The sequence below is a fragment of the Lutjanus erythropterus genome, chromosome 7 (genome assembly GCF_056507025.1).
Source record: "Lutjanus erythropterus isolate fLutEry1 chromosome 7, fLutEry1.hap2, whole genome shotgun sequence".
Classification (NCBI taxonomy): Eukaryota; Metazoa; Chordata; class Actinopteri; order Lutjaniformes; family Lutjanidae; genus Lutjanus; species Lutjanus erythropterus.
The window spans coordinates 15,376,184-15,398,667 of NC_139323.1; the positions used below are offsets into that span (position 1 = coordinate 15,376,184).

The 22,484-nt window shown below is 44.5% G+C and overlaps 1 protein-coding gene across 1 annotated transcript in view; it reads right to left on the reverse strand.

Moving 5' to 3' along the window:
• Positions 1-205: 205 nt before the first annotated feature.
• Positions 206-22,484, reverse strand: part of midn (midnolin) — a 33,449-nt gene continuing 11,170 nt past the window's right edge. Inside the window, exons 5-8 of the mRNA XM_084722894.1 lie at positions 15,054-15,611; positions 12,970-13,093; positions 11,771-12,094; positions 206-3,970 (exon numbers count right to left, since the gene is read on the reverse strand). Coding sequence (XP_084579020.1) covers positions 3,708-3,970; positions 11,771-12,094; positions 12,970-13,093; positions 15,054-15,611 — 1,269 coding nt within the window. The 3' untranslated portion in view covers positions 206-3,707. The remainder of the gene's footprint in view (positions 3,971-11,770; positions 12,095-12,969; positions 13,094-15,053; positions 15,612-22,484) is intronic.

Sequence of the window (22,484 nt, forward strand, 5' to 3'; positions counted from 1 at the left end):
TCAGTCCAATCGTCAATTACATTACCTTTCGATATAGTGTAAGGCAATATTTTATCAATGAAATTCCAAGGTTTTCTAGTTTTTCTTATTGCACTCGTATCATGTGACCTCATGAAATAGATTCTTACATGAAATATTAGACAGAAGAACAGTTTTCACTCAATGTTATTGAATGGGTTAGTAATAAATACTCATGGAGACAACCTGACGTACTCATTTTGTTTTTTATTTATTTATTACCTAAAAAAAGAAAATGTTCTATCACAAGTCACACTGAAATGTATTGCTTAAGAAAAAAAATATATTCATATATTTTTTCATTTTTTTTCTCTTTTTTTTCCATTTTTTTCTTTTTTTTTTTCTTTTTCGGAAACGTGTTTTTGTTTCCATTATATTCCACCAAAAACAAAACGTTTTTTCGGACACGAGCATCGGCTGCTGCTGTGTCCCGACAACCTTCTCCCCCGCTTTTTAAAAAAAAAAATGCACAAAGAAATACATAATTCACAGTTACCATTTTGGTTTCATAAATTAATACAGTCACACATGTGCTACACCGGTCTAGAGCTAGAACATTGTAAATTGTATTCTTGAATCCTGTTATTTTCAATAGTTGGCTACAAGAAAGAACAGGCAACTTAAATGACGTGATCAGAATTCCACCAACATACTGTTTTTTATCCTCTCTGTAATGCTTTTGTCATCTTTTTTGTTTTGTTTCATCTTTTTGAGTTTTCACACAGAAGTGAGGCACACACAGAGTATAGTTCATACATATACAAAAAAAGAAATTAAATAAAATTTGGGAGGGGCAGGGGATAAATTGTCCTTTAATAATAATGTTGTATCCAAGGAGAGAGGAAGTGCATGTAGTCTGGAGTCCTCACAGGACCTTTCTTACTCTGACTCAGGGCTGTTTTCTCTTGCCATCTAAGTACTGTGGTGAAAACGTCCTCAGTTAACTTAAGTTATACAGATTTGTAGCTTTTTGCAGCTTGTTGGTGGGAGGACTGAGTTTAAGAGGGATGTGAGGTTTGGACAACAGAGACCAACAAGCATGGTAACACAATGAAGAAACGGGACAAAGACAGTATTTGAGGAACAACACCGACTTTTTGATTCACTCAAACAAGCTTTACCCCTAAAAATCTACGACTCTCATGGCTGCGAGTACTACAGTCCTGTGTACCAACCAAGGAAAACAAGCTTAAATCTGACACTGACACAGCAAGGGCAACATTTTTAAGGCACAGAAGCCTTGACATAATAGAGACTCCACCAGCTAAAAGCACTAAACAACAGATGCCCAGTGTCCTCAGTGACAAAAAATGGCGCCTTGATGACAACAAGTCCGACAACGATGCACACAGAAAGTTTAAAACCAAAAAAAGAACATTCCCGCCCCCATTGTCCCCAAGTGTCTCATTTTTTTAGTGAAAGGTAAGGCCACTTAAAAAAAAGATGAGGTTCACCAAAAAGGTAATCTCTCACTGCAATCTCTGGGAGTGCAATTGTGGTAGGGTGGTCGCTCGATCAGACAGACAGACAGATAAAGAGACAAACCGGACGCTTCTCTCTGGTAGGTTTTTGACGGACAGTACTGTAAAATCCGCTGGTCTTGATGGTTTCCCTGCGAGAGTACGTCCATGCGAGCCTCAGTTGGTGTTCAGGCTGGGTAGGAGGGGGAGGTGGCTAAACAGTTCGTAGGCTGTCTGGGTCCTTGAGAGTCATGGGGGGTAAAAAACCAGCGTTTGGGGAGAAAAACCGGCGTTCGGAGAGTAGAGACAGAGAGAGTCAGTTGCTCTTCGCTCATCATCATTGTCACACAACAGGAATGTTCAGTGCTGAGCAAGACGCGAGTCCACACTTCAACTTCATCTGTTTTGGTTTTGCGTCGTTAATACTTTAGCAGGACACCGTTGTTCTAACATTGAAAAGTAAAAAGTTACAAAAACCTAACCAACAAAAGCAGCATTGTTTATTTTCTTCACAAATTTCATGCATGTTGTTAACCTTCATTCCCACAGCACCAGTTTCTTTTTTTTAATCTTCCATCAATAGAAAAAAGATCAGTGTAAGTCACACTTCTGCATGCAAAGAAAAGTCACTTTCTCCCTCTCGCCTGTTTCGTTTTTTTATTCATCTGAAGTCCCCGTGTGTAGCAGCGGAACTGTGAAAGGCCTAACCTGATATGTCAATGGATGCACTGGTGGAGGCACTAGAAAATGATGCTGGATACAGATCCCACTTCTTCTTCTTCTAACTCTTTGCCAATAAAAAAATAAAGTCATTATTATTATTATTATTATGAGGACTTGTGGTAAAGGTACACATCAAATGGGCTTAGAACTGGGAACCAACTTAGAATTTTATCCTGTTGTGATATAACGTAGTGACCCATGCATTCACTGCAACTGATCTTCAGGATTTGGAGAAACTAAAGGGGTTGTTTGGGAGAAGACAAGTTGGACAAAAACATGGGATACTCTAAATCAGTTTACACTAAAGTCAAACATACACACACCCTCATAAACCTTTGCCAATTGTCACATTTATGTACACAAACTAATACAAACCCTCCACAAGTCCATTCAGGTCTGTAAGACATGAAGGCGGGCTGGGTGAAATTGATCTTTCCGTGTCATTTGTTGTGGCTAAGATGACTATAATAATTCACGAATGAGCTAATGAATGATTGAATGGATAATTGTTGGTAGTCAACGACTTGACTAAAGCCACAGAGGGCTGCCGTTTTTTGAAAACAGCAGATAGGAAGAGAAATAAAAAATAGATTTTTTTTTTTAATCCATATACATTTTAAAGATTTTAAAATCCTCTAAAGCACTTTCTGTTAATAGTAATTCATTTTGTTTATTCATTAATCATTCCTATCGATACCCTATGTCACTGAGTTTGATATCAATACTTCCATATTCATTTTTTTTTCTTTATTCTATTTCAGGCCCCACCTCCTCCTCCTCCTCCTCATCCCTCTTGCACACTTTGACCAGCTGTTATAAATCAAGAAAATGTGCAAATCAACAACTACTTTGAACTGTTATATGAAAACCTGAATGCTTTGTGAACAATGCTACATATTTTTTGTTTATAAAATATAATATGTTTCAAAATGAACAAAAAAAAAAAAGTTTAACCACCCCGTAACAGGTAAAAACTAGACTCTGGTTGGTGAGTTTTGAGATCAATAAGAATGCCCGTTGGAGTAATCCATAGTTCGGCAGTTTTGCCATCCTTGTGATTTAGGAAACACTGAGGCCTCTGGTGCTCCTGTCTTGTTAATAGTAAGTCCAGTGTGGATCTCTTCATTGCTGTCCAGAGTGCGCTTTAAAAAAAACAAAATCTTAGAAAACAAAATCTGAAAATACCACCACCGCCACCACCCACTGAATTCTGCTATGCTCAAGTTCAGGTACAGTCTCTGAAATCATACCATAAAAAGTCTTGTACACTGTTTAAGTCTGGTTGTTGCCTGTCCAAATCCAAGCATCCAAAGTAAGTTCTGTTGCTATTGTTGCTGTTTTTCACAAGGTCAACTGTGAACGACAGAATGGGATTAAAGTCTGCAGGGAGCTTTTTTTTTTCATGTGACAGACGCCAACTTTCCTCTTTGCGCAGTCAACCTGCCAATCCACTCCCTCAAAATATATCTCAAAGTAAATCCCAAGCAATGCTTTGCACGTCTTCGTTCAGGCCATGACGAACTCTGACTTCAAGTCGGCCTTGACATCGGGCTTCCACACTGAATCGTCAAAGTCCAGGTCCAGGGAGCCCTCGCTGGACATGCTGCTGTTGCTGTTGCTGCGTCCGGCTTTCCGGTTGGGCAGCCACTGATAAGGGGCGCGCTGGTCCCTCCTGGCCTTCCTGCGCAGGCGCTTCTGCTGCATCAACAGCTGCAGGCGTTCCACCTTACAGCGGGTTGCACGGTTCTCGGTCTGACGGATGCGGTCACCTGGAGACGAGGAACAGAGGAGGGAAAGACGGTCAGTCAGATATTTCTCTTTTTGCATGTTGACTAGTTTATTCACACTGCAGAGAATTGACACTTATCATACAGGAGTTTAGTGAAATCAACTAATCTTTGTTCATCAACATAACGAAATAGACAAAATGTTGCTAGCTAATGACTGATGTAGATTAGCTAGCCAGTTAGCAAGTGTTTTGCTAACATTAACTAACTTAAGATGTAAATATAAAGATTTGTTGGTTCAACTTTATATTTTAAACTTATTGAACAAGTTTATATGTCTTGAATCATTCCAAAATTACCTCAACTTGTCTTTCCAAATTCAGTCAAATGAAATTAAAAATTGTAATTAAAACAAATAGTCCAGTTTTACAGTGTAGGACTGAGAGGAATGTCAATACATGTCTGTGTGCTTTAGTGTGTGTGTTTAGCTGGCAGCAGATAAAGCAACACAGCCTTGATGATAATGCTAGGACATGCTAGGATCTTTCCATTGACTCTGACACACACAGACACACACACACACAAACCATGTGCACAATGTGGAATTTGCAGCTTAACCTCCCCCACTGAGCATCATTAGCCCCCTCAGTGCCATTTCATCCCCTTATCGCTGAGTGGGGAGACCTTCTTTAGACCTGAATCTCCTTGAGAACCAAAAGCAAGGCCAACAACACACAAACTCAAGCTGGAAACGACACGTTCTTGATAGGTGCCCGTGATGTCTGCACACATAACTGCAGATGGCATGCCTCAGTGGCTGGATGTGCTACTAAGTGCATTTCTAGCTGTTGATGTGCCTATAGGAGAATACAGTCTCGGGGGAGAGGCCTCGCATCGCACTGTGAATGCTTTCCTACAGTGGCCCGAGTCAAGCCTAATTCAATTTATGCGTATATTCAGGGGCTTGGAAGGAAAGGAAAGCAACCGCAATCTATTAGCCAGCTCCATTAGTATCTGTCTGGGAATTAAATAATTAAATAATGGGCTAGAATGTCAATAAACTGAAGCACAGCGGCCATCTCTGCCTCTGCTGCACACACACAAACACACACAGAGAGACACTCAAATCCGCATTCGAGTACATCATGTATTCACACAAATACACAACGTGGAGACTCGTGCACGTAGATATACACACACTCACGGGTGCATGCACGCACGCACACACACAGTGGCAGCAGCAACAGCCGCAGTAGCTTTTAACGTGGATCGATGGCAAATTAAAAAGACCTATTGATTAAACCTTAGCTCTAGTGCAGCCATCCATCTCGGGCCCAGGACAACGCTATTGGCTTTCAATAGAAAATGCAAGCGAATGGAAATTGTAAGCGGAGAGAGAGACAGGGAGAGATTGGGTTTTTTCTGCTATTTTTTTTTTTTCTTTATTATGGCTGTAGCTTCCCACTCTCAGCTCATTGACCCAACCACCCCCCTTCTCTCTCTTTCACCCCTCACACACATACACAGAGCCCCCCCCCCCCCCCCCCCCTCCTCCTTCTTCTTCTTCTTCTCCTCCCTCCTCCAGCTCTTGCCCCACGTCTCCCCAGAGACAGCAAGGTGGGGCAGTGTGAAGAAGGGGAAGCAGGAGGCGAGAGGGGGGTGGCGGTGTGGGTTAAGGAATTCCTCCCCCAGGGGCTAGAGGGGGATAGAGAGAGGGAAAAAAAGGACAGAGGAAGAGGGTAAAGGATCAGCCGTAGGTGGCAGTTTTCTGAATCGATTGTGCCCTCCTCTGCTCTTCCCCCCCATCGGAATGAATTCCGGACTCTGTGTGGGCTTAATTTACCTCTTTCCCTCATTTGCTTATCGGATCGAGCAGCGCAGAGCCCCTTTTTCCAGCTATAAATATTCACCACAGTCTGCCAGTGCATGCTAAAGAACTCAACTGCCGTCAAGCAGCCACTATGATGCATTTTGAGTGCAGAAAGGATGTGAATGGTTAACAGAAAAGACAGACTGGGGTTTTTCCACTTCCTGCCAATATGCTCCGTCCTGATATGTGTGTGTGTGTGGAAGGGCAGCGAGTCATCCTCAGAGAACAGGGGGTATACTAAAAAGGGGGGGGGGCTTCTCCTACATTAGAGCCATTGTTCCGCTGCCTCAGCTCCATGTGACATTCATATACGGTGCCGCAAGGCTTTGTTCCCCCTCCGGTCCTCCCTCTTCCCCTTATTCCCTCTGCTCTTACTAGCCAACAGCGAAACCGCCCCTCGGCTGTGTCGAAATATGGCTGTACACAATGAAACGGCACGCAGCCAACACATGCCTACTTACAAAATCTGTTTGTCTGGTACAAATTCTCAGTGTCTCAGTTTGAATTCTGTCTACATTTTACCAGGCAAGTCCACTCACTAATAATCTGTCTCTCTAAAGACTAGGGCCGGGTACCAAACTTCAACACTTTTATGGCACCGAATTTCTTCAGTGATATTGAAAGGTCGAAGTATCTAAAAATGCAAAATTTTTCAGCTACTTTATGACAGTAAACTGAATATCTTGATTTGCAAAAGAAAAAAGATATTCAAGGATGTTGTTTTCCACCAATTTCTGTTTCTGTTTTTGTTAAAATGGATTTGTTATTTAAAATAGTGTCGCTCAGGAACCATTATCGCATCCAAGGTATCGTACCAGTCCTGGTATCGAACGATATCCAGCCCAAAAAAGGATGTACATGTACTAAGACGACAGTATATAAGAACAAATGCACACACGGTTTAAAGGGCAGTTTTATGGTGCTGTAGGTCTTGGCCTTTGGCTTGGCAGGAGCTCTGAGAATGTGCTTGGAGCTACACTAAACTTTGTGTGTGCATGTATGTGTGTGTGTGTGTGTGTGTGTATATGTGTGTGTGTGGCCATTCATCAGCGTCACTACCGGAGCCCTGGGCGGCTGGGCCGGACACAGCTGGCCGCAAGGATCTCCAGACTATGTTTATGACAGTAGGGCTATTATTAGGGCTGGCTAAGAAGGACAGACTATACACACACACAGATACACACATAGGCTGGCCTGGAGCCTGGCTGCAGAGACTAGGGTTTGACGTGAGCACAATAACCTTGGAGGACCCAGAGAGAAGTCGAAATACATACGATATGAATGGGAGAGAGACAACCCTCGGTGACACAGAAAAGACAGATAAAGCAACATCAGATCTTTTCTTAGAAACACACGGTGGAAGATATCAAACAGAAGAGAGGTCAAGGGCACAGTGAGGAAGTTAACGCCAGTCGCTTTTTCCTGCTGTCTCTTTTTTTACCACTCCACTGGCTGCCAATCACACCAAAACTCAATCCCCGACCCGAGCAGCACATTTTTCCATCCCCAAACTCTGCTCTCTGAAGACTTTGACACAGGCCCTGTAAACACACAGAGCACTGCAGAGGAAAACAGACAGAGGCAGAGAGAAAGAAGGGGTGATCTATGAATAATCGATGCGTCAGTCAGTTTTCCTTGCCTTTGAGCCCAGCCCAGCAACACACAGCAAGGACTGAGATAGGGAGCAGCACGGGAGGGAGGGTGGGAGGAGTGGGTGGAGTGGTGTAGGAGGAGAGGCAGAGGATGGAGGTATAGAGAGAAAAAAAGGGAGGAGGGCTGCAGTGTGCAGGACGCACAGGGAGATTAAAGGAGCTTCTCCTTCTATTGATTGTATAAAGATTGGCCTTCATTTGCAGTTGTCTTAGTGCTGTTGTTTGTTTGTTTGCCTTGATAAGTCTTGTGATCTTGCAGAGAGAACATTGTGTTTGCTCAGCATCCAGGGAGCCGGCGGAGAGAAGGAGGGGTGGATGGAGAGGAAGAGAAAAAGAGAGGAGGAAGAGGAAAGAAAATCACATTGCAGCAAAGTCAGCCATGGTTTCCTCTAACGATACTCTTTCTCCAATCTACGAGTTTATAATACGACATCATGTTTATTATATGACAGTATTATCTTGACATTGGTATGAGACCACTAGCTACAGGCTCAACATTTCCCCATTATATTGGAAAATATTACGAATTTACCACTCAACATTAATCACGTTGTGACTATTAGAAGATTGACAAAAGTAGAACCAGACCAATCACTCCATCTATCTGACCTATCAAAGTCAAACATTTAGGCACCATTTATCAGCTTAATGTCAACAGGTAAACATCTCCATTAGAGCTACAACTAATGATTGTTTTTATTATCCATTAATCCACTGATCATTTTCACACAGAGCTACAATGATCAGTTGATTATGAATTGATTATTAAATCAATCACCAACTACTTTGATTAATCAGTCAGCTTCTTAAATGCAAATATTTTCTGGTTTCTTTACTCCTTAATGACAGTAAACTGAACATATTTGGATTGTGGGCAACAATTTTAAAAAACAATGTATCAATTGATTGAGACAATAGTTGAAAATTCAAAGTGAAAGTAAGAGTTACTTGCAGCCCTGTTTTCAACTATAATCAGTTGAGTGTTTAATCCATAAAATCTGAAAAAAAAGAAAGAAAAATTTTCCAGAGCCTAAAGTGACATATTCAAATTGCTTATTCTGTCCAACCAACAGTCCAAAACCCAAAGACTCTTTATCTACTATCAGAAATTATGTAGAAAAGCAGCAAATCCATACATCCCACTAAGGGGGGGGGGGGGGGGGCGCGTCAGCCATAAACCTTGAAAACTTGACCTATCTGGACAGAAACAAGCTATTGAGGTCAACGCAAGAAAAAAACAGACCAACTAATCAGCCACAGACTGAAGTGACCAATCAAATCGCAGCTAATATGAGTGTTTTGACAGCCAGTGAAAGGGCATTGACAGCCCTGCAGGGACACAGGCTCTTCAATGACTTTTAGACTTCATTTGCATTCTCTCTCTCCCTCGCGCTCTCCTTGTCGACAATGAAAGGGCACCTGATGTGCTTGGCTGCCTTTGCTAGATAGCTCTGTGCCGTGCTGCGCTACGTGGCTGGGGCGTTCGCTGAGTTACCGGTACATGTGTGTGTCACGCCAAACCCCTGTGTGTGTGCACAGGACTCAACGAGGTTACGGGCGGGGGAACTTTCTCTCGGTCTCTTTCCCTCACTCCTCCTTTGGGTTGCCCAGTCCCAGCCAGCACAAAGCTAACATGACCTGGCAAATCGAAAAGCAGGCAGGAGGGGGCGACGAGATGCGGAAGGCACACAAGAGAGGAAAGGGGGAACCAGGGAAGCTTTCAGGGCTAACGTTGCCCATGCTTTGCCCCTCTCTGTGGGTCTGTGTTGAACTAAAGCAGCTGCAGTGGGAGTGAGACTAAAAGGCAGGCCTATAATCCCATAGCCCTCCCCTCCTCTGCCCCACAATGGCTCAGCCTGGTGCCCTGTGTGCAGCCCCTGTCCCTGGCCCCTATACAATAGGTTTGGCTGGGTAGGGGGCTGAAGAGCTGGAGGCAGGGGGTGCTGGGGAGGTCCACCCTACTCAGTAAAGGAATTTAGCTAACAATCAGCCTGCCAGGCCATCCCAAAGCCCTCCTGACAAATCCCCACACTCAGCAGTACTCCACAGCACAGCCTTGAAACCAAGCTAGTCGCTCGAGCTGAGTCGCCCTTTAACCAGGCGTTTGTGGCCGAGTGTGTGCGCATGTGTGTATGTTCAAGCTTTTTATTTACGCTCGTCTTCTCCCTCTCGCACATGAACTTGCAGTGGAAAGGGTAAAGGCTCTCCGGAGACAGCCAAGCTATGTGACATTTTCAAGAGGCCGTTTCAACCTAGACTTTGACTGCGCACACACACACATACACACTCTGGCAGATTGGAAGTGCAGGTTATTCCTGTAGCTGAATGAAGGCAGGTTTCTGTGAAGCAGTGTTAAGCTGCAGTGTTAAGTCCAGTAAGTCTTCCATCAGGTGTCGGCTGATAAGACTGCCTGAGAGCGCTTAGTCATCGGCTTCCTTAGGACACCAAGTAGAACGGGATACAAAAGCAGACACGCAGCCTCCGTCCGCACAAACACACCAGCGCGTTCATTGTCTCAGCGAGCTTAACTGTGCTCAGTTGGGATGGGTTACCCATTCACATCACTTTCTGGAAGTGTACACTGCGAGCAGGAAGTTGGACGGAGGCAGGAAAGTTGGAAAAGGACATCAGACAGGCTATTCTTTTTTTTTTTCTTACTCTGCCGTTGGTTAATCAGTGGGCAGTTGGTAGACTGATGGACAGGATATAAACACCCATATGATGAATGGAGGCTTAGTGTTGTGGTTTTAACAACCCCCTCCCCTCTTCCGCATCCTCCTCCTCCTCTCACTGGTCTCTACTTCACAAAGCAAATTCTTTTCAGAGCTGCTTTTCGGAATAAATCTATCTATTTAAAGGCCAAATGAGCACAGACAATGTATTGATGCACAACACAGACATGGAAAGAGAGGGAGGAAGACGAGATGAGAGATGGATTTTACAGACAAGGCTGTTTTTGGACAGCAAATGGGGGAAACAGCAGCGTGGGCTGCTGAGTGCAGACAAAGATGACAATAGTGTGTGTGGGGGGGGGTACTTAGGAGAGGGGGGATATGTAGGTGGGGGCAGTGAAGGGAAGGTCTTCCCTGAGTTAGGAAAATAAGCCTGTGTTATTCCAACTGTTCACTGAACACTTGTAAGGGCACCCAGGGTGACGCACAGGAATACTGGACATTCCCGGTCAATCTGTATTCAGTTGCTGCAACTAAAGGACTCCATTCTGTCTCCAACAGAAGGTCACGAAACAGGGGACAAAGCCTGAGTGTGACAATAGAAATGTACGCTCTTGCTTTTTCAAACAAAAGAAAACATTAAACATTAATCACTGTACTCCAGGACCCTCCCTACCAGACTATTCAACAAAATTTACCAGCAGCTCACCAAAGACTAGCTCGATTTCCTCCATGGGAGATAAGGAGGCAGTGGAGGACAATGCTGTTTCTCTCAGCACAGCCAGTCTAACCTTACAACATTGACTGAATGTTATCTGTCCTGGACATCTGTCTGACAATCCACATCCTGTGTCTCTGCACGGAAAGGAGGTTTTTAAAACACTCAACCCCCAGTCCCTAAACGGTATCATCTGAACTCCAGCACCTGCCCAGGCCCAGCCCTTGGGCATGGGTATGTGGAGGTTTGTCGTCCAGCCCCAGCCCATACATGCCCCAGCTGCAGCCCTTCTTTAAGAGGGAGGTTAAACCACCCAAAGCCTAATCTAATCTAAACATAGCCCAGCCGAGGCTTGAAGGGGTAAACCTATCTCCTTGGTGCAAAAAAACAAAGACTCCACAGCCTGACAAGTGAAGCCTGACTGAACAGGCCTGGAGAAGCTTGTATTGCATTACTAAGAAGACCCCCCTTCCTCCTCTCATGTCTTCCTCTTCCTCCTCTGCCTCAAAACCCAGGAGAGATACGTGCACAACTGTTTTTGTTCTTTAATCTGACTTTTCTGTTCTTGCTTTGTCAGTATTTTAAAGACAAAAATGTGTGCTTGAACAAAACAATGATGCAAAATCATCCCAACAGGGTTGATAGCTAACCATGATGTGCAATGAGAATAGAAACACAGAAGACAAAGATGACAATGAATTTTTTAGCAGGTTTCAATGTTAGAGCAGAGCTCAGTAAAATGACAGACTAGACTGCAGTTATTTAACATACAAAAACATATGCAAGAACACACACTCCTCCAAAGCTGTCGTAACTCCAGGAACATCTGCTTCAAGCACTGCACAATAACTTAATGTGTATGTGTGTGTTTGTGTTTGTGTTCATGACATGCTTGCATGAGCAGAGGGAGTGCGGTGTAGAGTCACTCACCAGGGGGTTTGCACATGCGGATCTGGCTCTGGCACTGCACCAGTGGATGAAGAGTTGGTGGAGGGCTGCTGGGGCTGCTGGCGGGCACAGAGGTAGCTTTGGCAGAGAGGCCCGTCATGCCAGCAACCGGGGGGGAAGGGGGCGGCGAGGGTGAGGGGGAGGTGGGTGAACTGCACTGGGTCTGGTAGCGGAGCTGGGTGAGAGAGGGGGGCATGCCCTGGTAGTGGCGTGTGGCGCTCAGGAGGTCGTTGAGGATCTGCAGGATGGTACCAATATCTCGTCGGGGACGCCCATTGCTGTCCTGGCAGTTAGGGTGCAAAGTGCCTGAGAGTGGGAGCAGGGATGATGAAAAGAGTATTCATTTAATTTTGGCTTAGTTTCACTTTGTTTATTTCCCTAAATTTAATGTGTAATTTTAGTAACACTTAATGTGATGGGTGTGCATAAGACTGTCATTGCACTGTCATAACCATGCCATGATCACTGTAATGAACACGAAGGAGTCTTTATCAATGTTTATGACTGTTGGTCAGTCATGTCACTTTTAATGGAAAGTCGACCTTGTTTGAGAGGTCTTTGTTATGACAACATGACATCAATCAAGATGATGTAACCTGTCTGGGTCTTTGTTATGACGTTATCAAACTTAAAGAAATGGTTTAGCTTTATGTTTTAATATTACAGTATACTGTCCTATGTAGTTGGTTTTGACACTGGCCGTCATGAATATTTTCATATATAATGACAGTCTTATGACTGAAAAAGGAGCAGGAAGAAGAAAGATCTTATACTACCCGACCCTTTCTAAATAACAATAAAAAATAAATACAGATGGTCTTTTTGCTTTTCACAGATAACACAAAAATTCAACTATACTTTCTCAAGAACACACATAGGAAATTTAAACAAACTCAAATACAGCCGATGATGGTTTTTCTCTATAAATTGTCTTAAACTGAACAAGGATATCTATTGAGTTTTCATTAAAACACAGAAAAGTCAAAGCATTTAAGATCATTCCTACACACACATGCCCACAACAGACCCCGAGACCAGACAGAGGAGCCTGTGTTTAATTTTCTGGGTATTTTTTGAGAAGCATGCAAGTTCTCATAAAAGGGGCTTTCAGCTGGATCTCACTGTGTGCATGAGTATCGCTTAGAGCAATAAATCTTAATGGCAGCTCAGTGTCCTCTCACCTGAAAAAGTCCCTGAGAAGACTCCGGGAGCGTGGTTGACAAAGCTCTCAATGATGGCGCCAGGTTTACGGGAGCGTGTTGAGGGACTGGTGCCACTGTTGGGGCTGTTGGTGCTGCAGTTAGCCTGGTGGAAGAATATTATACAGCTTAAAGTGAGGCTTTGGGCTAAAGTTGTCAAAAGTATGGATAAGTTCAGTACTTTCTGAATAGTTAATTATAGTTTCGAAAGTAACAATGCTATAAAAAAAATTATCTTAGTGCTCATTCAAGACCTTAGTTCAGTCTTTATTGTCCTGCATGAAATGTATCTTGCAGCAAAACCAGATAGTGTTGAGGGACTTTTTTTACCAGCATTTAAAAAAAGCAAAACATCCTATCCTACATCCTATTTTGTGTGCCTAGGACTTATTTTTCTTTTTATCATGGTATTGAAAGAGATGTCGAGTATCGTTTTTTATATTATTGTGTCAAAGTTTAACATTCTGGTATCGTGACACCTCTACGTCGATGGAAAAGCGAGGTGAAAAGAACACATCTGTACACAATCTGTATGAGAAGTTCACATTCCACGTTGTGTTAACATATACATGAAATGACACATGCATAACTTGTGAGCTGTGAAATGTGGACGTCATGGTCTGACCTTTACCCCTTAAACATACAGTATATAATTTCTGTCTGTCAGTGTCCTTTACTTAGGATGTTGTAAATAGTATTTGCACTATGTAAGTAACCTATGCAGTAAAGGCTGATGGATATAAGAAACCCCAGAAAGCAGGAAACCTGAGCTTTCTGCCATCCTGTCGCCTCAAAAGACCCAGGACATCTTTTTACCTCCAAACTGAGAAGGGTTAAACTTGGCCAACCCCAGTGCTTCAACTCAACTCGGATCACTTGACTGACATCTGAAAGTGAAATCGAAACCCAGGCAAAGGTTTCTGTGTTTGTGTGCGAGTTTGTGTTTGTGTGTTACACATGTGAAAACCTGATGAGGAATAGCCATTTCCGTTTTCTCAGTACTAAACTGGCCTGTCTTTCTGTTTTTCTTGTTGTGAACCATCTCCCCCACATAGTCCACTGACATCTGGTTCTTATTCACTTTCCATAGGCTGGAGCTCGGGGAGGGCAGAGAAAGTATAAACAGCAAATTTGGTTGGTGGGGACGAGCGAGTGTGTTTGTGCATGCGTGTGCAGCTGTTTTTTTTAGGGTTATCCGAAGTTAAATAAATGGTTGTAAAAGTTAATGATAAATGGCAGACAACACTGAGGTTAATGATCACATGAGAAACCACCTCCGATTCATTAAGTCTGCTTCTCTTTGAATCTTTTTCTTTCAAGCTTTTCATCTTTTCCCCGTAAGTCTCAGTGGGCAGGATGAGGTCATATGGATGCTGCGCCCATTCTGGTTTATGTGTTTATGTGTGTGTGTACGTGTGTGCGTGTCTGTGTGTGTGCGCTGGCCTCTTTGTATGTGTTGGGAAGCAGGCTGCACTCCAGTGATGACTAAGTGCACTGTGGTTTGGAAGCACACACACACATTATCACATGCAAACCTTCTCCAGACCTGAGTAAACCACGGGTTCGCCCTCATGCTGCTGGGATATCCCACTAATCTAATCAGTTTAATTGAGGCTGATTTAGTTGTGTATGACGCTCGGGTCAAATGGTCATAACCCATCACCGCCATTGTTCATTCATAAGAGGGCTACGTGCCTTTCATGACATCAGTTATGTAAAGTTGAGATATTTTAGCATCTAAACTTTTATTTGTAGCACCATATATTATCATATATCATCATGAGACATTTTAGATGCATGCTTGTAGAGCTTCAATAATTAATGGACGTTTCAGTTATTTTTTCACATTTGCTGGTTCCAGCCTCTTAAATGTAAAGATTTGCTGGTTTTTTGTCATTTCATTAACATGACACAGGACACGTCACGGAAACTGTGATGAGCATTTTTCACATTTTTTTGACATTTTGTAGACTTAACGATTGATCCATAACTAAAATAATCATGCTCATCTCCTAACTGTGCATAACAGTGGTACAAAAACAATATGGATGACTAACAATATTTACCTCAGGGCAGAGGACCGGGGCTACAGGGCTGGCCTGGCCAACGTCATGGCTGGGTTGGCCTGAGGAAGGCTGGTGGTAGTGGTGGTGGTGATGATGGTGATGAGCCGGAGAGCGAAAAAGACCTCCAGGGATGTGGGCAGGGCGAGGGGAGTGGGGCGGAGGAGGAGGAGTAGGGGGGCTACAGTGAGCAGAAGAGGGCGACTGGTGGTACATGGACGGGAGCGGCTGGTGGTGTGTGGAGGGCAGTGGGAAGGAAGGGGAGCCCGGGGAAGAGGGGGAGGAAGGGACCAGGTGAGGCTGGGACAAGTGAGAGCTGGGGTGACTACTGTGCGGATGATGGGGGTGGTGGTGGGTGTGCGGGTGAGGGTGGGGAACACGGGGCTGTCCTGTGGGCTGTCCCATTGCAGTCTCTGCGTTGCCCCGGGTGATGAGGTGTCTGTGCTGGAGCTGGGGACCGCCGGACTGCTGCGCCGCCAGCTGGAGCTGGACAAACATCATGTGATCGCCAACACGCAGTGCCAGGGTGAGGGGGGAGCGACCGGACAGGAAGTCACTGACCTGCAGGTAGACAGAAGAGAAGTTGAGTCATTAAATTTCTTTACTTTTAAACAGAAAAGTCACCAAGAAAACTTTGCCAAAATACAAAACTGAAAGGGAAAATTTGGTACTTTTCATGTGGACTTAAGGTTTTACTTAACGTAAAATTGGATTGTGGATTTTTAAAATCATGATACCCCTGAAGCAATAAATTCCTCAATGCATGCTATACTGACTAAGAAAGCTGAATTCTCCAGCTCGTGGAGCCATGCTGGCAGTGCCTACATGTACCAGACTGCAATCTCTGTGAACTCATGATATCCATGCCCATGTTGTTGTGTATCACCACCCCAGCCTATAGCTATTACTTTGTTGGCCAAAACACTGCGTCGAGTGACAAAAACACTCATCTAGCATGCTCTCTGGTTACCAAAAGGTGAAGACCAGACATCCAAGCTGCAATATCCTGTAGTTCTTCCTTAACACTCACTACATCACTGTGACAGCACAGCAGGTTTTCCAGCAGGAGAACTCAGCTTTCTCCTTCAACACAGCACACACTGAGGAATTTATTGCTTAACTACATTTACCATTAATACTGACTGGCATCCACATGAATAGGGCCAATATTTTCCTTTTAACAATATACACATGATCTATTGTTAAGGATATATTTGTAAACTAGATCTGCATCAAGATGATGTACTGAAAGCCAAAGTGTTTCACAAAGAGAAAAACTCCCCCATGCATATTGACTTCCTCCATTGTAAATGAACAGTTTGCACCATGGATGGCAGTTGAAATGCACACAACAGAGCTTTGAGCTCCCCCTCTCATAGAGACACAGACGCACCACATTAGCCCATCATGCAATCAATCACTATTCTGTAACACTGGCCTATTTACATCTGCTGGGGAGCGCTGGATGAGGAGACCTATTGGAAAATACACACAAATAGAGCCCACTCTCACTTTGCCTCCCACTGCCCCCTCAGTCCGTTCTTAGTCAGCAGTGTCATTCAGCTCAGAGACAGAGGCCACCCTTCTGTCTGGCCCGGGGCCTGAAAAATCAGTCCCACGTCCAGGAAATACACCCCGCCTGCCTCTCAAAGACAGAATGGACGATTGTCCTCAGCGGATCTGGAAGGGCTGCCCATTTTTGGAGCTCTGGCAACGGCTAACAGGAGCCAAGTGTGGAGGCCTTCACTGACCCACCCGTGGCCCGGATGGACGCACACAAATACACACTGGATAGCAGCGTTGTCACGACTTGGCTGGAGGATTCACACCAAAACACAAAAGTTCTCTTGTCCCTGTCCTGCATGCCTGTGGTTCTGTCGCCACTCACTGCTGAAGTCCGTGCGTGAGTGTAGGAGCATGCAAGTGTGTGTAATTTCTAGCGAGAGAGTCATTTGAGGGTCAGAAAGCTTCTTTGGGTCTTGAAGACTCAGCAGTAATGACATCTCAGGTTCTCCCCGAATAGAAGCAAACAGAAACAAGCAGTGCTGGCAAACACAAAGTGACGCCTCTGTCCAAAAAGGTTTCAACAACCCCTACAGCCTGTGTGCTTTCAGTCCCCAGAGGGGGGACGGCAGTGAGGGAGGGGAGGGGGACAGGAAGACAGAAGCAGCAGCACCGAAAAGCTAGCTTCAAGAGGAGGAGAGAGAGCACAAAGAGGATGGGAGATGGAGCGAAAGAATAATGACAAAGCACAGAAAACAAGAAGTGATAGAGACGTACATACAAAGACAGCAAAAGAGAGCAGAGGTCTCACTCCCCCTAGACCCCGCAGCCTTTGGAGTGTGCTTGTGAGATGTTGGCCTGTAGTTAACCCTGTGAATCACCAGGCTCTGCCCTCCATCACTTCTCTCCCTTTTCTTCTGCTTATTTATTTCTCTATCGACCGCTGCCTCTCTGTTGCCAGGGTGACCTTTGCACATTGGTATTGACATGGTGTGGAAAAGAGGACGGAGGCAGAGGAGAGGCAGGTGAAAGGACGAGGGGGGTTGGGATGAGCTGATTTCTGCATTTCAACATGTAAATAATCAACAGCAAAGGCAGCACAAATCAGCATAAAAGGGGACCTCAGGGCAAACAGAAACTCAGCCTTTTTCCAAATGTAAACTCAACCGCTAATGCTTGTTGATGGTTGAGTCCACACCCACCATGATTACCCCGTTGTGGTAAAGACAATAAGCTCAACAGGGTGGGGTGTGAAGTGAGGAGGAGAACAGGGCAGGGTGCTACCTGAGAGGGCGTGAAGAAACTCCGTGTACAAAAGGTCACCCGATAGACAAGATGTGTGTGTCTGTCTGAGACCTCGGGGGGGAGGCGGACTCCCAAAAGTGGGTGGGGGGGAAAGAGAGAAAAGAGAAAAAGATGGGGGAGGAGGCGCTGACAGTGTCTGTGACTGACAGCTGTCAAGAAAATGAGTCGGCAGTTTGCCAACCCACAACGCACACACACAAACAGACAAAGTCAGAGGCCCTGAGGGAGACCATCAACCCAGTATTTTGTTAAAGGGAGGGAGGAAGATGGAGGGGGGAGGGAACACCCCTGAGAGAAGTGAGTATCTGTTTGTCTACGGCACTTTTCAGTCCTCCAATCTTGTATCCACATATACCCAGACTGTGTCAACATCCAGCTGAGACAGGTTACAGTTCACACCTGGCATCAGAATCGGTCTCGAGCGACTGCTTGTGATCGGATTTCACTTCCCAGTTCACGTTTGATTTTATCTGTGAAGAAACTGCAACTGCTGCTGAACAGAAAAATGTGCATTTGTGCTCAGCCACACAGCTGGAGGAGAGGAGAGGACTGCAGTGGCTATGTGGTACTTCTATCAGTGCTGATACCAGTATTGGAAATGCCTCCAATGCAGCCTGAAATGCACTATGTCTATGTACATAGTCTATGCACCACTCCGATATAACATAATTTGTTAGTCTGAAACAGGACCCTGCTACTTTCAGTAGCGTACATATTTTTTTTAACCTTAGCCAGGTCATAAAACAAAAACAGTAATAATGTCATATCCATTAAGGTTTATTGGTAATCTGCTATCGCATCTATGGCTCTACCCGACTGAATTTTTGCAGTGGAATTGGATTTGGCTGTTCAATATGAAGATTCCACCATTTGTTCAATTTTTTTTAGTTCAGCACAATATTAAACTCCTATACCTACATGAGCATGTTTCCCCAGTTTTAATGCCTTCCTTCATCATCTGTGACGTGAAAAGAGCAGATTCCAGAGGTAAAAGTGTGTGTCCTCCTGCATAAAGTTCAGGTATAAAATCCCAGTACACCACAACATCTCCTTCGTTGCAGACAGTGCATCACTTGCACTCCATTTCTATCACCTTTTTCCGTTTCCATCACAATTAATTTCATTAGTTTTACAATGACGCAGCTAAAAAACAACAGCCAAAACTGTCTTGCGCCAACAACCCAGCTAATATAACATATCTGTAACATATTTGATTCCCCTTAACTATACTAATTCCTCACTCAAATATTCTCTCTGTGCAGTTTTGTAAGCTTCTATCTGTTTTGTCCTCTTATTGTAATGTGCACTGACAAAGGAGAACAACGACTGTTCAACTTGTCTCTCGTCTCTGTCGACTGAGGGGTCTCTAAAAGCTCTGACTGAGGATCTTTCAAGGGGCAGCCCAGGTATTGGAATCGGTTTTGGGAAGCATAACATGTATCACGAGATCTGTAACTTCTAAACTTGGTCAGCATTGTTTGTAGAAGTCAAATCAACCTGGGAGAATCTGTCTACATACAGTCCCATTGAGTGTCCATTTTGAGAGCAACCATAGCTGTGTTTATATCCATTTCCAAGATGCCATTTAACGTCAAGTCTGAACAGGGCCTTGGCTTTATCAGTCACATGTGAGAGAAAGTGAGAGAAAAGGGCCGGCAGTGAGTGGCAGCAGGAGAAACCAGAGAAGAGGCTTGATTACCCTTATAATAACTAGTGTGGATTATTCCAAACCACCGAGATGAAATTCATGTACTCCTACTGAGCTCCCAATACCACATGGCAGGCTTCAAATTAGCCTGCAAGAGAGGCAAGCTTTCTTATGGCTGGTCTGTAGTGGTTTGTTGTGAGAGACGCGAGGCGAGGGGAGTGGAGAGGGCCCCACTTTTGTTGTGTTAAGGCAGACAGGGAGAGAGAAACCAGCCATTCATTGTTCATTGTGGTATGCAAAGAGAAGAGGAGCTCATGCCTGAAGAAAAAGGTGTGTGCCTGCTAGTGATTATATTCAATAGGAACTGCATGGGCAATGTCAGGGCAGTCTATTCAGAGGCACACAGGTGTTGATAAAGAGTTGCTCCACTTAATATGCCATCACCGCTCCTCTTTAACAACTGACCCCATCAACCATTTTGTTTCAGTTGTCGGGGTCCAGAAGGTAGTATTTTGTTTAGCAGGAGGCTTTGGTTGCTATGCAGTGATAGGGGAGAATATGATAAGGGGCAGCCAGGGGGAGGAGGGGTGTAGAAAAGATGGAGGAAAAAAATAGGTGGTGGTGGGGGGGCATGAGCAGGGATGGTGAGGGGGGATGGGGGATGCAAGTGATGGGGGTAGGGTGTCAGAGTGGTGATGGTGGTGGTGGTGGTGGTGGGTGATGAAATATTCAGTGAGAGTGTGCCTCTGGCTCCTTCCCTCTTTTTTTTTTTTCTTTCGACATCTCTGGCTGACAGTTTTATTTATTGGGGTCCCTGTGGTTCAAGGAACTCATTTGCAGTCGTTCTTCCTTTGCACACTAAGCGAACTAAGGGAGGAAGATAAGGAGTGAGGGAGGAACAGAGAGGCTGAGAGACTGGAGGAGGGAGAGAGGGAAAGATAGAGAGCGCTGGCAGCACTGAGCTGACATTCATGAACAACTGAGCAGCTTTGTGCCAGAGAAAAGAGGATAGAGGATTGGAGGGCGGGACAGGAGGGTGGAGAGTAGGGGATGCCTTGAGAGGAGGAAGCCGTCTCCTCCAGCCATTCTGGCTCTGGCTCACCTGTCGATCCGCTAGGTGAAAGGTACGGTTCAAAAACCTGCTTATTAACCCACCTATTGACCAAGACGTTTTGATCACACCAGGACACTATTGATAGCCTCTGTGCAGACACACATCGGCTAAAGATGCAATAACAGGCTCTCAAAAGAAAGAAGGAGGAAAAAAAAAAATCAATGACTTGCATCATGCCCCAAATCCTAAAAAAGCAGCCGGGGGGCTCTTCAAAGGCCCCATTTAAAAGATAGGAGTCTGTAATGCTGCCTGATAAGAAACAGAAGAGGCTGAGATGAGCAAAGAGAGGACCAGGTGGCCATCACCGAATTTGATCGGCTGAGTGAAAAGAGAGATCAGAATGGCAAAGTTCAGGATGATCAGGTTCCAGCTAAAGCCACTCCTCACACTCACGACTGTGCCAACAACTGGTCAGCTCGGCTACACTGAGCCGATTCACAAGCCTCTCAATCCACAGCCCTCGTGCATTAGCTCCAATTGTTGCTCACACTCCTCTCACTCGACCGAATGCCTTTCATACCTGCTCATTAATACCATCTAATCAGGAAACTGTGTCGGTGGAGGAGGGCATCACTTAGCGACGTAGCCAGCAAGACAAATTTGTGGGTACTTGCAAAAGCAACATCCTCACCACCAACAAAAGAAGACTTAGAGAACAGTATCTCATCTTTCTGAGATAAAGTAATTGGTTACAGCAAATGGAAAGGCAAGAGAGGAGCAAGCAATGAAGGAAGAAATATGTAGAGCAACTATTCAACTAATTGCCAACTATTTTGATAATCAGTTTATTGTTTGGCAAATCAGGTAGTAAAATTGTGTGAGCCTGGCTTTAGGAGAACTTCCCTTTTCCTTCAGTATATGCTTTTTGTATGACTCTGCGAATCGACCTGGCTCTTTTGACCCCTGCCTCTCTGTTTCACCAGCAGCATATGTCTAATTGACTTCATTAGACTTGGTGGTGGCTATCAGACGTGACATTCCTGGCCTCCATCCTCCCACACACTAGCCCCACTAGTCACGATGCCTGCTACTTGAATCACAAAAGCTCAGCGTCACCAGGGAATGGCAAACAATGACGGTCACGACTCAAATATGGAGAAATAAGACTCCCCTGGCCACCGAATGAGGGAACGCACAAAAGACGCGCGCATTAAAAATGGATGTTGGCACATGCACACACACATATGCGAGCAGATGCATATACACAATAGGACAATGAAATCCCCTGCAAAATCCATCTCTCCCTTGATTGCACCACAACACACCTTGATTCCCTCCACCCATCCCTGCACCTCCCTCCCGCTGTACATTTAAGCATCACAAAAGGGATTACACAGGTGCAAAAAATACTGCGTGATCAGCTTATTAATGCAATTTTCAAGGCCAGGATTTACATGAGCAGGGACTGAATGGGCCTTTAGATCAGCATTGTCTTTTATTCCATACACAATTTGATTTACGCATCCAGCAACAAATTAATTTCTGTAGCTTTCATTTAGGTAACAAAAAAGCAAATTACCATTCTAAAGAGCAAAGACTGCATCTCTTATACTGCATGCATATAAAAAGCCTTCATTTCAATGGCAGTGGGAAGGACAGAGGGGGTAGTGTGTGCTATAAAAAGGGGGAGGATCTCCTCATATTGACCAACAAACTGACTAATTTTTCAATTCCTTGCACTCCCAAATGCTCAATACAATTACACTTCAATGATTTCCAGTAGTGTCAATCCTGCTGATTAACTAGCATCGAGATAACGTGGTCTACAGGATGCACGACTAGAAAAAGAAACATATTGACCAGGTGTATTGAGTTGTTTTACACACAGTCATGTACGGACACATAGGCATGCACATGTACACAG